At 38.0% G+C, this 16,874-nt stretch overlaps 4 protein-coding genes across 5 annotated transcripts in view; 1 reads left to right on the top strand and 3 right to left on the bottom strand.

Annotated features, from left to right (window-relative positions):
* The window catches only part of adcy2a (adenylate cyclase 2a), a 131,577-nt gene that overhangs the window by 42,959 nt on the left and 71,744 nt on the right, over positions 1 to 16,874 (top strand). The window lies entirely within an intron of this gene.
* LOC140556377 (uncharacterized) lies at positions 1,869 to 2,708 on the bottom strand. Its single transcript, XM_072680219.1, has one exon. The coding sequence runs from the start codon at positions 2,706 to 2,708 to the stop codon at positions 1,869 to 1,871; it is 840 nt and encodes a 279-aa protein (XP_072536320.1).
* LOC140555796 (uncharacterized) lies at positions 4,981 to 5,784 on the bottom strand. The gene has a single exon (XM_072679113.1). The coding sequence runs from the start codon at positions 5,782 to 5,784 to the stop codon at positions 4,981 to 4,983; it is 804 nt and encodes a 267-aa protein (XP_072535214.1).
* On the bottom strand, positions 12,639 to 13,493 carry LOC140555795 (uncharacterized). Its single transcript, XM_072679111.1, has one exon. It carries the CDS (start codon positions 13,491 to 13,493, stop codon positions 12,639 to 12,641), a length of 855 nt encoding a protein of 284 aa, XP_072535212.1.

Raw genomic sequence — 16,874 nt, 5'->3', positions numbered from 1 at the left:
AACATACAATCCCTTGTGTGAGAAAAAGTTATTGCTCCCTTCCTTTTAATAGCTGGTTACACAGTCCTTAGCAGCGATAATCACAACTACATGCTTTCTATAGTTGTTAATTAGTGTCTTGCAGCAGCATTGAGAAAATTTGTCCACTCATCTTTGCAGAACTGTTTCAGCTAAGTGACATTTGTAAGCTTTCACGCATGATCTGCTCATTTCAGGTCCTGACACAACATTTCAGTGGGGTATAACTTGGGTCTCTAGACCATTCCAGAAGTTTCAGTTTAACCACCCAGACTCTGCATGTGAACTCACACTTCACCACTCTCATAATTCTTCATAATTGTCACAATTGTAGGCCTCGGAATTATGACCCAAAAATTCTCTTGAGGAATTCTGTGATACACAGCAGAATTCATAGTTCCCTTAATGTAAGCAAGCCATCCAGTTTCTTACTTCAAAAGCAGTGTTACAATTCCACCAGACACAATGGGGCTTATATCATCTGATTGTTTTTGAAAGACTTGCAACATGTCTATATGTCTGCAATTTGTCTGTGGGTTAGCATTATTGTGCAGTTTCTGATGATTGAATCATGAACGCCAACCTCAGCTGAGGCAAGAGAGGCCTGCAGTTTATAAAATGATGTATTTGGGTTTTTTTATCAGTTCCTGGATTACTTTCCTGAAGACATTTTGGGAGAGTGTCCACTTTTGGAAAGCATTTTGCTGCCAGAGCATCTATATACTACTATAATCCTACTAAAATCAGACCAAATAAAATGTAAAAGTGCACAAATTCAGACAAGTGGCAAACATAGCATGGTATGACTGAATGACCCAGATAAAACAGAGCTGCTTGGATGAGAAACTTACCCAAGAAACATAGTCCCAACCGAAGATTTTTGCCCATCCCGTCTAGTGAAGTTGTGAACCATGCCAGGGATAGGGCATCCTGCTAACGCTGAAGGATGGATGTAAAGTGCAAAATACTGAGATACAGCTAGACAACCTGCTTCAGCAAGCACAAGCACAAAGTGTGAGACTGATGCAAGGCTGTCAGAAAAGCTGTCTTGAGCAATCTGTGCAACTAATTAGTAACCTGGACTGTTCAAATGACTTTTGAGTTGATTGTATACTTTTGCAAGACACTTAATGTATTAATATATCCATATCAAGGCATCTCTATTGCTGGTAAATTCAGCAGATCACTGCTTAAGCTTTTATAATCACATTAGAAAAGCATTGCCAATAAAAAGGGAAGCCCAATGCTAACACTTCTCTAAGCATTGAACATTTTCTTAGAATACAAAAAAACCCTCCATTGGGCCGTGAAGCAGTGGAATGTTCTCTGGAGTGATGGTGGTCATATTTATTTTGTTTTTGTTTTACGATATAACTGAGAGGGTTGTGGTGTTTTAATAAAATTTAGAAAGCTGCCAGATTTACTTGACAACTGCTTGTTGAGGTGATTCAACCTTTTTGAGGAAAGACTAAACATCTTTAAGACCTTTCCAACTGGATTCAGGCATCCTCTGTTTACATGTTATTTTATGTGTTTTACTCATTCTCTATTTTGTCATTTTGTCACCTACCTATACTATTTACGTATAGGTCTATAACTGCCTAGGTTGTTTGCTAGTTTGATTTCAATCTTAATGTTGAAAAGATAAACCCATGAAAGAAATGGCAAAACAAATAAAATGAAAATGATTCAAACGTCTGTACATGTAAGTGTCCGTCATTTAGACAAATCTGGAGGTTTAACACTAGGCATCAATGCAAATCTGATTTCACATTACACAAACACACTGAGAACAAATGTATGTATCATATAATTATACCATCCCATCATTTGTAAAGCTTTAGTCCAGTTTAAATATATTTCCTCCACAATTCCTTAAAAGTGTTTAACTTGCCCACACTGTCTAAATATAAAATAGGCATCATAAAAGATCCAGTCATGGAAAAGCAAAAGCCAAATGTTTCTGCAATGCATTGAAGAATGTTAGGAATCAGACCTGCAAGTGTGAAACTGATCATTGCTGGTAGATAAGCAAAGACTGTCATGGTGAAGCTGTAGGTGATAGTGTGGAGAGCTTGCTTCTTCTGAGGATGGATGTTGGTGTTTCCTGATGGATCTGTTTTTTTCAGAGCTTGAAGTATTGAAATATCACAGACTGTGATCACTGGTAAGGCTATGAACAGAGGAGTGCCGTTAAAAAGATATTTGGTAGCCCCAGACACAAAGCATTTGACTAAAGTAAAACAGATTGCACCCAACCAGATTATCACAGAGGTCACTCTTCTGATTACAAGGCCTTTCCTATTAGTCATGTACATTATTGGGTGAACCACAGCGAAATAGCACTCAGCACAAATACAAGCCATGAAGAGAGGTCTACTAAACAAAGACAGAGCATCCATGAAGTTGTAAATCCAATCAATTGCTTCAGTAGGCCATAAAAGAGAATATAATGTACTGGCAGGGATAAGAACTATGAAAATGGTGTCACTGGTAGTCAAACTGAACATAAAAAAGTCACTGGATCTTCGTCTCTGAAGAAGTTCCCGTAGCACCATCATAGAGGCTGGAAAACCCAGGAGGCAACACATGATGGCGAGAAATTTCCACAATATTGCAGATACAAGATGCTTTGTGCATTCGTTGATATGCGTGGTATTTAAGTATGTAGAAGGGTTTAGAGTAGTCATGGATGTGCTGTATCTGGAACATAGATATTAAGAGCATAATGCAAATTATTGAAATCAATATGGTCCATAGGCTGTTGAGTTATTAACAATTATTTCTTGTGGTGTAGAATTCATCATACCTGGTAAAAACTCCAGTTCCAATTCCAGTAGCAGAGAAGAGACTGACCTTCTGAGTGATGCCTGGTCATACTAGTGGATGGGAGGGCTAAAGAGATAAAGCCCATCAATTGCTTACACTGTAGCATGACATTTAAGATAGGTCCCTTCCCAGTTTCATCAGTGGCTATTGAAATGAAAAAGCATGAGTAGACTGATAAATCACTGGAAAATGTTCAGCTTATTTTAATTATGACAAGTAGCTCCACAGAGCTCTTTTAGGTAGCTTCTAGGAAACTAGGTCATATGAAAAGCTATTACTCAGTCAGTTTCAAGTAAATGTGGCATCTTGCTAAATCTGCTAAATTCTACTAAAGCAGTAGAAGACTAATATATCACTGTGCTGATCAGTTATTTATCTCAATGTTACTGAGCTCTACTAAAGCATGAGTAGACTGATAAATCACTGTGCTGTTCAGGTATTTATCTCAGTGTTACTGAGCTCTACTAAAGCATGAGTAGACTGATAAATCACTGTGCTGATCAGGTATTTATCTCAGTGTTACTGAACTCTACTAAAGCCTGAGTAGACTGATAAATCACTGTGCTGATCTGTTATTTATCTCAGTGTTACTGAGCTCTACTAAAGCCTGAGTAGACTGATAAATCACTGTGCTGATCAGTTATTTATCTCAGTGTTACTGAACTCTACTAAAGCCTGAGTAGACTGATAAATCACTGTGCTGATCAGTTATTTATCTCAGTGTTACGGAACTCTACTAAAGTCTGAGTAGACTGATAAATCACTGTGCTGATCAGTTATTTATCTCAGTGTTGCTGAACTCTACTAAAGCCTGAGTAGACTGATAAATCACTATGCTGATCAGTTATTTATCTCAGTGTTACTGAGCTCTACTAAAGCATGAGTAGACTGATAAATCACTGTGCTGATCAGTTATTTTTCTCAGTGTTACTGAGCTCTACTAAAGCATGAGTAGACTGATAAATCACTGTGCTGATCAGTTATTTATCTCAGTGTTACTGAGCTCTACTAAAGCCTGAGTAGACTGACAAATCACTGTGCTGATCAGTCATTTATCTCAGTGTTACTGAGCTCTACTAACATCTTAGTAGACTGATAAATCACTGTGCTGATCAGTTATTTATCTCAGTGTTACTGAGCTCTACTAAAGTCTGGGTAGACTGATAAATCACTGTGCTGATCAGTTTTTTATCTCAGTGTTACTGAACTAAAGCATGAGTAAGTTGAAAGACAGATGTCTAGTGCAAAATATTGACATATGTCTAGACAACCTGCTTCAGCCTGCTAAACAAGCACACAGTGTATGACCTGATTCAAAGCAGTAAAAAAGCTGTCTTGAATAATCTGTGTAACTAATTAGTAATCTGGACTTTTCAAATGATTTTGAATTGATTGTATACTCTTGCAAGACACTTCATGTACTTAATATCCATACCCAGGCATCTCTGTTGCTGGTAAATTTAGCAAACCACTGCTAAGGCTTGAATAATCTCAATAGAAAAGCATTGCCAATACAATACAAAGCTTTAGCACAGCTGCAGGTGAGCCTAAGGTCACCATACCCAATTCTAAGCCTTCTCTAGAAGATGTAAACCAACCCTCCATTGGGCTGTGGAGCAGTAGAATGTTCTCTGGAGTTCTGATGGTAGTCCATCTAGTACCCCGTAGCTGCTGATATCACAACAAAAGTGGTGGCATACTATGTTTTGTTTTCAGACACCTGCATATGTTTCAATAATCATTCTTTAAATAGCTCATGTCTTATTGGCTGAAACTTTTAATAAAAAAAGACAAATTCTTGGGGTAATTTTAGTATTTTGCAATAATTCCATACTATTGCAAAATATTACATTTTTGTAAAAGTTTATTTATTTATTCAACAGGTTGTTTGCTAATTTCAATTTAAATCTTAATATAAACAAATAAACCCATGAAAGAGATTGCAATACATTAATCAAAGAGCATCATACAAACATCTGTACATGTTAGTGTCCATCAGTTATAGGTATATATGCAAATCTGATTTCACACTACACAAACACACTGAGAACAAAGGTATATATCATATCATTATACCATCCCATCATTTGTTTGATGTGTTTTCATTGCTGATGAGTAAAGCTTCAGTCCAGTTTAAATATATTTCCTCCACAATTCCTTAAAAGTGTTTAACTTGCCCACACTGTCTAAATATAAAATAGGCATCATAAAGCATCCAGTCAAAGAGAAACAAAATCCAGAAGGTTCAGCAATGCATTTGAGTGCTTTAGGAATCAGACCTGCAAGTGTGAAACTGATCACTGGTGGTAGATAAGCAAAGACTGTCATGGTGAAGCTGTTGGTGATAGTGTGGAGAGCTTGCTTCTTCTGAGGATGGATGTTGGTGTTTCCTGATGGATCTGTTTTTTTCAGAGCTCGTAGTATTGAAATATCACAGACTGTGATCACTGGTAAGGCTATGAACAGAGGAGTGGCGTTTAGAATCAGTGTGAGTGTCCCGGACACAAAGCATTTGAGTAAAGTAAAACAGATTGTACCCAACCAGATTATCACAGAGGTCACTCTTCTGATTGTAAGGCCTTTCCTATTAGTCATGTACATTATTGGGTGAACAACAGCAAAATAGCACTCAGCACAAATACAAGCCATGAAGAGAGGTCTACTAAACAAAGACAGAGCATCCATGAAGTTGTCAGTCCAATAAATTGGTTCAGTATGCCATAACTGAGTATTTAAGATATTGATGGGGATAAGAACTATGAAAATGGTGTCACTGGTAGTCAAACTGAACATAAAAAAGTCACTGGATCTCCGTCTCTGAAGAAGTTCCCGTAGCACCATCATAGAGGCTGGAAAACCCAGTAAGCAACACATAATGGCGAGAACTGTCCACAATATCACAGGTACAGGATGCTTTGTGCATTCGCTGATATGCATGGTATTTAAGGATGTAGAAGAGTTTAGAGTAGTCATGGATGTGCTGTATCTAGAACATAAATATTAAGAGCTTAATGCAAACAAACTATTAAAATCAAGATGCAAAATTACATTCACATGCTGTTAAATTATTAACAATTACTTCTTGCTGTGTAGAATTCATCATACCTGGTAAAAACTCAAAAACTCCAGTAATGGTTGCATAGAAGAGACTGAGAGATTTTTTGACTGACCTTCTGGTCGTAATAGTGAATGGGAGGGCTAAAGAGATAAAGCACATCAATTGCTCACACTGTAGCATGACATTTGAGATAGGTCCCTTCCCAGTTATATCAGTGGCTATAAGATAAGATAAGATAAGATAGTCCTTTATTAGTCCCGCAGTGGGGAAATTCACAAATAGCAGGTGAACTGAAATTCTGTCCCTATACAATTAAGAAAATGAAATGTTGAGCTTACTCTAAATGTTATGCCAAGTAGTTCCACACAACTGTTTTAGGTAGCTTCTAGAAAACTGACTGAGTAACATGTAAACCTCTTTGGAAAGATGGAAAGTTGGAAAGCTCCTCAACAAGCAGTTAAGTAAAAGTAAACAAGTGATTATTGCTTTTTGTTATTGATTATTGTTATTATTGTAATAATTATGCATTTATTACCCCCACTATATTACCCCCATCTCTCCATATTGTTTGAATGAAGATCTAATGTTCATGTGTTTAAGTAAGTCCTCATTTTCTCACATGGCGTTATAATCAAAGTATTTGCAAAATGGTGTTTGGTTTAATAAGGTTAAGAATTTATAATAATAATAATGGAATATTTATGTATATTCCACTATTTAGTATATTTCTTATATAAATTTGGATATAAATTGAATTGAATAATGCCCACTTCTGATTATCAAAAATAATTAATTTAGATTGACCACATTTTTTACTCATCATACTGTAAATATGCTAACTGTAATGACAATGTTTTGGTACTTATTTACATGTAAACTTATTAGAATTATATTTGTGTTTAGATCATTAATTACTGACCACTTCGAAATTACTGGTGGCTTGATTAACAGAGCAGAGGCAATATTCACTTCATACAGCTTTAATTGGACTTTTTTTAACAGCACAGAAACAGCACAGGTTGGAACATCATAACAAAGGTGTCGCTGATTTAAATGAAGCTGGCCAAAGACTTTGAATACAGTGAAAACAAACTATTTCCACGTACTTCAAATTCATTCAAGGGAAGATCCGTCAGCCCAGTCAAGCACTATTTAGGAACAGGGCCAGCCCAGAGTTTTCTCCACCATTCCATGTATAGGCCTAATTTGTTTGCATTGTACAGATAGATGAAAGGCATGAAAAAACATCCAAACATGGAGCAACACTTTCCAATGTAGACCAAATTACAGCGGTGCTCTTCTGTTAGCACTGGCAAAATCTCTACTAATGAAAAAATAATCACTGCTGGCACATATGCTAAAATAGTAACTATGCAGCTGGTTATGACAGTCTGAACGAAGCTCTTCTTCTGTGGATGATTGCAACTCACTCCAGAAGGATCTGGTTTTCTGACAGTGTAAATGATTGAAATATCACAGAATGTGATGACAGGCAGGGCTATGCACATTGAAACAGCGATCAGAGGTGTTGTGAATGTCCAGTTTACAGAAAGCGTGATCAAACTGAAGGAAAATGCAAATAACCAGACTGCCGCAGATGTGATCTTTTTGCTAATGCTACTCTCCCTACTGCTTCTATACGCTATGGGGTGAACCACTGCAAAATAGCAGTCCCCACAAATGCAAGCCATGAAAAGTGGTTTGCTAGATAGAGACATATTGTAGAAGTACTCTGTCGCCTGCTCAAATGTTAGACTGTGCCACACAGTGTGATTAAAAATGATGAAGGGCATGAGAGTTGAGGAGACCAGATTCATAAAAGTAAGGTTGAACAAAACAAAGTCTTTCGAGACTTTATGTCTGCGTACCTTGTGAAGCTCCCACAGTACTTTCACACTAACTGGAACAGCAAACAAAAAACAGAGCAAAAGACGGCCTAAGTGGTATCTGCTGCACCTTTCAAAAAAACTCAGGACCTGAGTGCCATTGGTGGATAATGATAAATTCATGGATGAAGACAGTTGGAACCACATTCTTTCTGGTATATCTAACAGAGGAGGATTTAGAGCTTTGATGAAATCAGTCCAGTCCAGTACCAACGCTGTGGAAAAAAAAAACAGATACACAGTAAAAACTACTGCAATTGCAATTTCTAGAACCAATATGGAAATGGTGCTATTATCCAATATCTTTCATGTGCATACTGTCGGACAAAAAACATTCGGACAGAAAACACGTGGACATTGATCTTTTAAGGTGGGTGGAGGTGATATAACTAAACAAACAAGCCTCCAACAATGCTAAAATGTCACCAAATGACCTACAGGTAGATTTGTATGGGAGGACTGAAAGGAGGAAACGCTTACTGTTTTGACAAAAAAAGTAAAGACTTAAGCTTGCTAGACAACACCAAGACAAAGACCAGGATATCTGGAACAGCGTGATTGGACAGACAAATCATCGGTTGAATTATTTGGGCACAGTAAGCATACAAAGCACAGGAACCCATACCAACTGTGAAGCATAGAGGTGAAAATGCCATAGAACCCCCTATGAATTCTTGATTGTCACACAGATGAAAGACTTCTGCATAGAGGAATAGGAAAAACCTTCTCTCAGGCGTTGATTGGTAAGAGGTTAGAGGAAACCTCTAACAGAAGTTATTTCAGTCAAAACATAGAGTCTCTTAACTTTTTCTTAAGGAGGAAATGGCACCTTTTTTCATTGTATTGTTAAATGATGTTAAGTCAAATGTATCAGTTTTGTTGCCTTTATCTGTAGATACTGTTTGAAAGAAGATCAACTTTTGATCAACTATATTGTTTATATATCTTAATAAAGTAACTAAATAATTAATGGGGTCTCCCGACAAATTATTTCTCATGTATCTGAGAATCTGTCGATGATACATAAGCACTGGAAATTGGGACTATCCTTAAAAACTCTTAAAAAGGGGGGTTCTTCAAGGGTCAAAGAACCATTTGAATGCATAAAAAGTTTGGTTTAAGGGTCCTTTATATACCAGCAAAACCTTGTGTAGGTGGTTCTTTGAAAAAAATATGTACATAAAGTTCTATATAGTACAAAAAGGGTTACACCTTTGTTACAGGTCAAAAAACGTACAATGGCAGGTTTTGTAAGTTTTTTTACCCGTAACAAAGGCGTAACCCTTTTTGTACCCTTTGTCAGTACTATATACAACCCATCTGGATTACCATTGTAGAAAACTGTGCCCCTAATGTTTTACAAATGGGTAAAAAGGGGTTACACATGCAGTGAAATGAAAAGAAAATCACTGAAAGTCAAATCTAAACATTAAGACCATGCTGATTCTTTCAGGCAGTTGACTATGAATACCTGTATGATTCTGTTATCATTGTGCATCCCTATACATTTTTATGACTCATTGCATGTACTTCATTTTGACTTACCATGTTCAGAATAACAATCTATGGCTATGAGTTTATGGCAGTATATCCTCCGTCACTGTTTCAGCTGAATGATGTTTTGTAATGTCAGAGATTTAGCACCTCCTGTTTATGCATTTGGAGTATGCAAAACCTAAAGCTAAAACTGATATTAAAACAACAATTGCAGCATTATTCATTACTGGCCAGCAAAACATCTGAGTCATTAATGGATTGAATCAGCCATGGCCTGTTCCTGGCTTGTTCAGAATTAATAGTAGGGGTGTTGCTAGCTGGAGGAAGCTCTCACATTGAACTAGAACATGAAGGTTCTTAATGTACATTACAATGTGGGTGAAGGTTCATCAGCTTTTTTCTCAATGTCAGCATGATCCATGACACATAACACAACTGTGATGATGACTGGTGTTGGCTTACTCTCCCAAGAGAATGCAAAAGTGTGATGGCTAACAATGATCGAGTTGTTGATTGTGATTTTTAAAAAAAAAAATTTTAATGATCAACAAATAAGTGATGATTTTTGGCTAAAATTGTTTGTGTTTAATTATAGGACGTTAAAACGGACTGCAATCTTCAGTCTATCTGCTCTTGGGTTTGCAATTTCATGTCTATAGTGTAATTTTTTTATTTTGAAAGTACTGCTGAAAAGGGGCCAAATATATATTTATCTGGGGTGAAATATAAAAAAGCCATACTGTTCTACAGCTTCATAGGGCTTAAATTAGAGCTGTCCTTGGCTGAGAACTTTCTTAGTTAACCAAAATGCTCGATATATTGAACTACAATATCATAATCTTTATCATTGAGAATGTGAGAATATACTCATACTCATACTTTTTCTTTTTTTTGATCAGCCACAAATTTGACATGGCATCTTCCACAAAGTCATAGGCAACTTAACCCCTTAAAACAGTCCATTGTAATAAGAGAATAGCAAATATGCAGAAATGTTCACATGGAGGGATGTAAAGTTTTCTTCACAACAGTAAAGGACAAAAACTCTTTGCCTCCTACATCAGCAGAATGTAGCCTTGCTTAAAGGTAACTTGGAACAACATCACTAAGCAAAACATCCAAAGTTTAAGGAAACATTTCCACAGAAAAGTTCAGTTGAAGAATTGAAGAAAAGAAGTCAAAGAGATGAAAGTTTTTTCTGGGGGCAAAGTGAAAAGAGAAATGCCGATACTGAGGCTTCTTTTCATGTTAGCTACCTGCTAAGAAAGCACAAAAAAAAACATTTGAAGATGAAGAGTTTTCCAAAGAGGCAATATTGGCGGCTGCCAATTTTTTTATTCGAAAGCTTAAAAAAAAACAAAGATGAGAAACCATATGGCCATATGTAATATGTCACCTGGAGCTGCAACTCTGGCAAGAAGAAGTGGAGCTAATGACCTACATTCATAAACTGCCCCTGCAGATTTACCGTAACGTTAGGAGGAAATAGTGTTGAGAAGAAACAGATTTTGGCCATTCCTAATAAGGATTACTGGCAAGTTTTGCAATGTTTATGATGCATCTATGTATTTGTTTCTAGAAAATTAATTTGGACTGATTAATTTCGACTTCTGTCGTTATCATATTATATTCATGCCAAGCCATTTTCTAGCCACTGAAATTGTTAGCAAAATTTAAGCAGGTCTTTGGATTGTCAAAATGGGTTGACATAGAAATAATTGACCTACAAAATGACTTTGATATGAAAGCTGGGACAAGAGACATGGGAATTGTGGGGAATAGTAAGAGGTATCCACTTCTGAATCTACTTTGTCATAAGGATCTGAGCGAATTTGACAAGGGGGCAAGTTGTGATTATTAGATGACCTCCAAAAAGGAAAGTCTTGGGTGTTTCCTGTTTGCAGTGATAAGTACCCACCAACAATACCTCAAGAACTATCAGTGAACTGGCGACAGGATCATTGGCATCCAAAGCTTATTGATGCGATCAGTGGAGGTCCCACCTTGCAACTTGCAACCCTTTTGCAACCCTTTTCGCCTTGTAATAACAGCTAAAGTCATGATTCTGTGAAATTGTGATTCTCTATTGGCTTGTAAAAGGGAGAATAGCGTATCTATCTTTGCCACTCCGGGCTCAGCACTATGTAACTCTGGTGAAGCGGGCAGGACAACACTTACAAGAACAGCATAACACTGCATAACCTGAGTCATATTTGTGTAAAGTCCTGTAGTGTTACTCTGCAGCCTCAATCCACAGGCTTCTTTCACTTTCAGTGCTCTTGTTGTATATCTCAGCTCTCACTCCGGTGAAGTAAAAGTAAAAGATGCTCCACCTTTTACTTTTACAACTTGGTACCAGGTACTACAGGGTACCTTCGGATGTCTTGTGGAGTCCATGCCTTGAGGAGTTAGGGCTGTATTGGTGACACAAAGGGGTCCTAATCAATTGTCGCCAGGTGGTGTTAATGCTGTAGCTAAGTGGTGTATATTTTAAATGCATTCTTTTTCAGGATATAAAGAAAATACATTGCATACATTAACAGGGATACACAATTAAATATGTAGTGTTTATTAATGTATTTATTGCACTTCAGAAGAGCAGAACATTTAGGCCTTGGCTACAATGCTAAACGTCTGCCTTTGGTTAATTGTACTCTTCAGTTTTGGTGTAATGATGATCCAGGTGGATGTACATTTCATAAAGGTTTGTGTTGGCATCAGCAGCATGTACATTAGAAATATCATCACCCAACCCCAATCCCCCTATCTGTGCATCACTATAGAGTTGCCTAAACTATGTAATAGTGAAACAACCAATCAGGTAATATCAACAGTATGTTGTGTGATGTGTGTGAAAGTGAAAAAATGGGGGAAAATATCATTTAAATGACAATGGTGAATAAAAGACATAAGCAAAGTTTGCTGAGTATCTGTGTCTGTAGAGATCAGGGATTTAATTGATCTACTAATTAAATGCAGCTGCTTTCTGTGCTGAGAACATAAAAGAATGACGATGATTAACTGCCAGCAGCAGTAATCAGGGTCCGACCACTTTATTTTGCTAATCAAATTCAGCACACGTGTAATACAGTGTTCCAGTACAGCGATCATCGCTTGACTAAACGGCCAGGCTTGTGTCTACCTTGAATGGTTCTGTATATGAGTTTTCTCATTTTACAAGTCCGCTGCAAGTTATAAATATCTTAAAGATTATAAAGATTTTTTTATTTTAAAGCATAATAAAAATTCAGTGTTCACACAGATTGGGAAAAACTGTGTAAAGACTGGAAATTAACTACCACTGCTCTTAAAAACTGTTAAACAGTACGTTTTTAAGTTTTAAATCTGTTTCAATGCTTCCACCATTTCTTGAAAGTGTTTAGCTTACCCACACCATTGAGATATAAAATAGGCATAATAACACTTCCAGCCATGGAGAAACAAACTCCATAGATAACTGAAGTACAGGCACGCTCTATTTCTGTCAACATCAAATTTCCAATAGAGAAAAAAAATGCTGGTGGCAGGTAGGCAATGAATGTCATGATGAAGCTGTTGAAGATGGTACGAATAGCTTGCTTCTTCTGTGGATGGATGCTGCCGTTTCCACATGGAACTGGTTTTCTCAGAGCTCGAAGCACTGCGATTTCATAATAAAAAATAGCTGGTAGAGCTATGAACAAAGGAATGGAGGAAACAGGAGATGTAATCATCCACGTTAAGGAAGATATAAGTGAGCTAAAACACACTATAAAGATCCACAGGGTCATAGAAATGGTGCTTTTAATTACAAAGAGTTTCTTGCTGGTCATGTATGTTATTGGGTGAATCACAGCAATATGACAGTCTCCGCAAACACAAGCCATAAAGAGAGGTCTACCTATTATTATTAAGCTGTAAACAAAGTTAGAAACCCACTCAAATTGACAATTGTGCCATATCATGTAATTGCATGCACTGAATGGGATGAAAACTGTGAACGCCAGGTCGATGACAGAAAGACTGATCATGAAGATGTTATTGAAGACTTTGAGTCTTTGTCTCTGAAGAAGCTCACAAAGTGCCATCAGGCTGGCAGGAAAACCCATGAGGTAACAGACTGCAGAGAATCCTGACCAGATTAACGGAGCTGTGGGATAATCTTTGCACCAATTGTAGTAGACCATATCCATGAACCAGGTACGATTCAAAGATGAGAAGTTCATCTCAGCTGGTGCTTCTTGGCATGTGGATGTTCATACCTGTGTAGAGAAGAAAGTGGTGAAGTACTAAGACAATAAAAAATTGTGTCTAAGAATAACTAAAAAGATAAACAAGCCAATATGTTGCACATCACCCTACAGTTTTCAGTAGTAGACCATGAAGCAGTGTCCTGCCCTTTTGAGGGTGTAATATGGACAGGTCCTGCATTAGTCTTTCTCAAGTTTTGAATATGCAAACACTGAAGCTGCTGTTACGTCAACATAAAGGCAACGGGTAGTCCTGGTCCTCTGCAGATTTAAGGATTCAAGAAAGAACCATAAAGAACCTTGTTTTTACATTGATGAAGAACCTTTACATTAAGAAGCGGCAAGCACCAGTGTGCGACTGCTGTGACTTTTCACTAGAAGCCCCGCACCTGTTTGACTTTATTATACCTAGAAGCACAGAGCACCAGTCATCTGACCGCAGCATCTATAAAAAAATCCTGACTTTTCCTAAAATTGTAAATTTAATCACTGAGCATACATTTTTCATACCACATCAGTAAAAGGAAAGTTTAAGTATGTTCTGCTTCTGTTTGTGTGAAATTGCCACCAGCTTCCTGCTTTTCAAATCTGTGATTCTCTTTACCATCAGCAGGATAAGGGTGCTCTCGTATTGTCTAAAATGTACAAGTGTTTATTTCAGGCAAGCAGAAGTGATGTACTGAAACACTGCAGAGAGTTTTATTGTAATATTGTTGTGCACTGCAAAGCACTGTCCTGGGATACCACAGCATGCACTTAGCAACAGTGTAGCAACACCATAGCAGCCACCTAACAAAACCGTTGATTTATCAGGGACACCACAGCATCTACTAAGCAACACCATAGCAACCAGCTAGCCACACCCTTGAGACCACCTGGAATAACATAGCAACCACTTAGTGACCGTCTACCTACTGCCTAGAGGTGAAGTCCATTTTAGCTGTGCAACCATTCTGCTGCTTCACAGCTTCCTGCTTCCTCTTCTCCCCCGCCAATACTGGGGGGCTTTTTACCTCTCTAGCCCACACCTGGCATTAGGCATGGTGATAATAGTTTATGTTTATCTGCTTCAGAGATATTTCTATTCTATTTGCAGTACTACTCTACAGGGACTAGACAAGCTGTATGTGTGCATCATCTATGTGGTGTATATTGATTTTTTATTTTTTTTATTTTCAGGAATAGGAATGTTTTGAGGGGCATGATAGTGTTAGCATTTTACACTGATATGTGGTGCTGCCCACTATGAGATTTATCGTTGCGATAGTGAAAGTAAAAACCCCTATAAGGACTTCATAATTTGGCTCATAACGATTTGCTGCTGTGAGAACAGTCCAATGTATTCACTGTCTGCTAGTTCTTTGTAATGAGCTCCCATGAGTTTATCAGTCACTGCCTGTGTTTGCTGGTAAGCATCATTAGCTGCAGCTGACCAGTATTTCATATATTTCTAAAGTCAATAAACTGTTGAACTAGAAAGATATCGATATCAATCCAGGACCAGGGCAGGATGCTACATTAGCAAACTTGGAAAGGGGTGGGGATGCGGTGGCACCCATGTAGATCCTGAACAGAGCAATGTAGTACAACAAAAATACAGGCACTGGTTTACTTGTTTTTCCACTGGTTATGGTGTGGCAGTACCTTTCAAGTATTTGCCAGGTGGTGAAATAGTAGCCAAAGTTCTAGTCAGTTCATGTTTGGACATCTGGAGAGATGCAGTAGGCACTGGCAGGGTTGGCACTGCTCTAGACGGACAGCGCTGCAGCTACATAGTTTATTGTACCACAATAGGTGATTTATCAAAGCCATAGTCAGCCAGCATCAGATCAAACATAACGTCAGTAGAGATGATGCCATAGTAACATCGGGTTTACTTAGTAACTGGGTTAGACCCAGTAGAAACGAGAGTCTGATGGCATTTCTTTGATTTACAATAAGGCCCAAAGTTTGCGGACACCTGCCCATCTAATGTTTCTTCCCATATAAAAAGTATCAAGTATAAAGAGCAGTTTGTTCCCACTCACGCTTCTGAAAAGGCTTTTCATGATATGTTAGAACATTGCTGTGAGGATTTGATTGCATTTAGCCTTGAGAACATTAGTGAAGTCGTGTACTGTTGTTAGGTGATTACTCATTACCACTCCAGCCCATACCAAAGATTCTGGATGGAGTCAGTGCCTCACTGACGCTAGGCATTTGGGCAGCCATTCTATGGGTTGCGCAAGCTGTGTTTGCTTTTGAACATGTGTGTTAGCAATGGATGCACCTTAATGCAGCTTCCTTTGGCCATATTCAGAGTGTCAGATTGAGTAAACATGATTCATTAAGCCTCACGTTTGTGTGTGTAAAGAAAATAGCTCAGATTAGCTCAAGCACGAATCCTTCCAGTGTTCTGCACGGAAAGTTGCCAAGCCTTTGTTTGCCCATACTGTAAACTGGGTTACGTGATGAGGACGTAGTTCAAAATTAGCATCCCACATTGTTTTACTAACAGTTATTTACATTAATTAAAGATGAGGTGAATGCCTTGAATCATCAAGCACTCACACTCAATGTGTAATCATCTGAGATGGATGGCCTGGATGTTTACTGTATACAACAACAACAACAACCACAAAGTAAGGCTGTGATTTGTTGGATGGCTTTTTTGCAGCGTTCTGTGGTAACAGTATTGTTCTAACACCTAACGAGCAGTGTACTGTTTGTAGTCCCTTTGACAGCAGTTTGCTTTTTAAGTGTATTAAGGACTAAAAATCTCACCTCTGAGCAAACAGTTGCAGCTAGTAGTCCCCCAAGAACCTCAGTTTCTTAGAGCTCTTCGCTTGGTGAGATCACAGGCCATGATGGATGGGTCACAAAGCAAGCTGTTATGGCTGCTAATGGACTGCCAAATAGTCAATCCACAGGAGATTACCCTCTCTGACAGTTAAGATTCAGTCTAACTGACAGTCAGAATTTAGGACCCATCCAGGGTAGTTGTTGATAGCAGTAAGTATCCTTTCTGTGCGCTTGTCATTATTCTTATAGAATGAAGTGGTTTATGGTGGACTGCCCATAAGTTTATTGGAGCAGATGTTTAACTCACAGCAAAACTGCAAAGCTGACTGGACTGATCATTACTTGGGTAGATATGTAGATATTTAGTCAACCCTCATATTCTCTCAAATATTTGTAATATAATAACAGTGTTCTTTCCTCCTTTTACAACATATGCTGTAACCTGTTGGTATTATTGAATATTCTTTGTGAATCCAGTTGGTTTCAAAATAGTTGACCGGTCTGAACGCCCAGGGTGAGAGAGGGCGAGTGAGCTCGCGTGTGAGAGAGAGATGATGCTTTGATGTTATTGCACCT

The sequence above is a fragment of the Salminus brasiliensis genome, chromosome 5 (genome assembly GCF_030463535.1).
Source record: "Salminus brasiliensis chromosome 5, fSalBra1.hap2, whole genome shotgun sequence".
Lineage (NCBI taxonomy): Eukaryota > Metazoa > Chordata > Actinopteri > Characiformes > Bryconidae > Salminus > Salminus brasiliensis.
The sequence above is the reverse complement of the archived record's forward strand: the minus strand, read 5'-3'. Positions and strand labels throughout refer to the sequence as shown.

Excerpts from the sequence above, each read along its gene's own strand:
- LOC140556377 (XM_072680219.1), bottom strand. The coding sequence starts at position 2,708 with ATGACTACTCTAAACCCTTCTACATACTTAAATACCACGCATATCAAC.
- LOC140555796 (XM_072679113.1), bottom strand. The coding sequence starts at position 5,784 with ATGCATATCAGCGAATGCACAAAGCATCCTGTACCTGTGATATTGTGG.
- LOC140555795 (XM_072679111.1), bottom strand. The coding sequence starts at position 13,493 with ATGAACTTCTCATCTTTGAATCGTACCTGGTTCATGGATATGGTCTAC.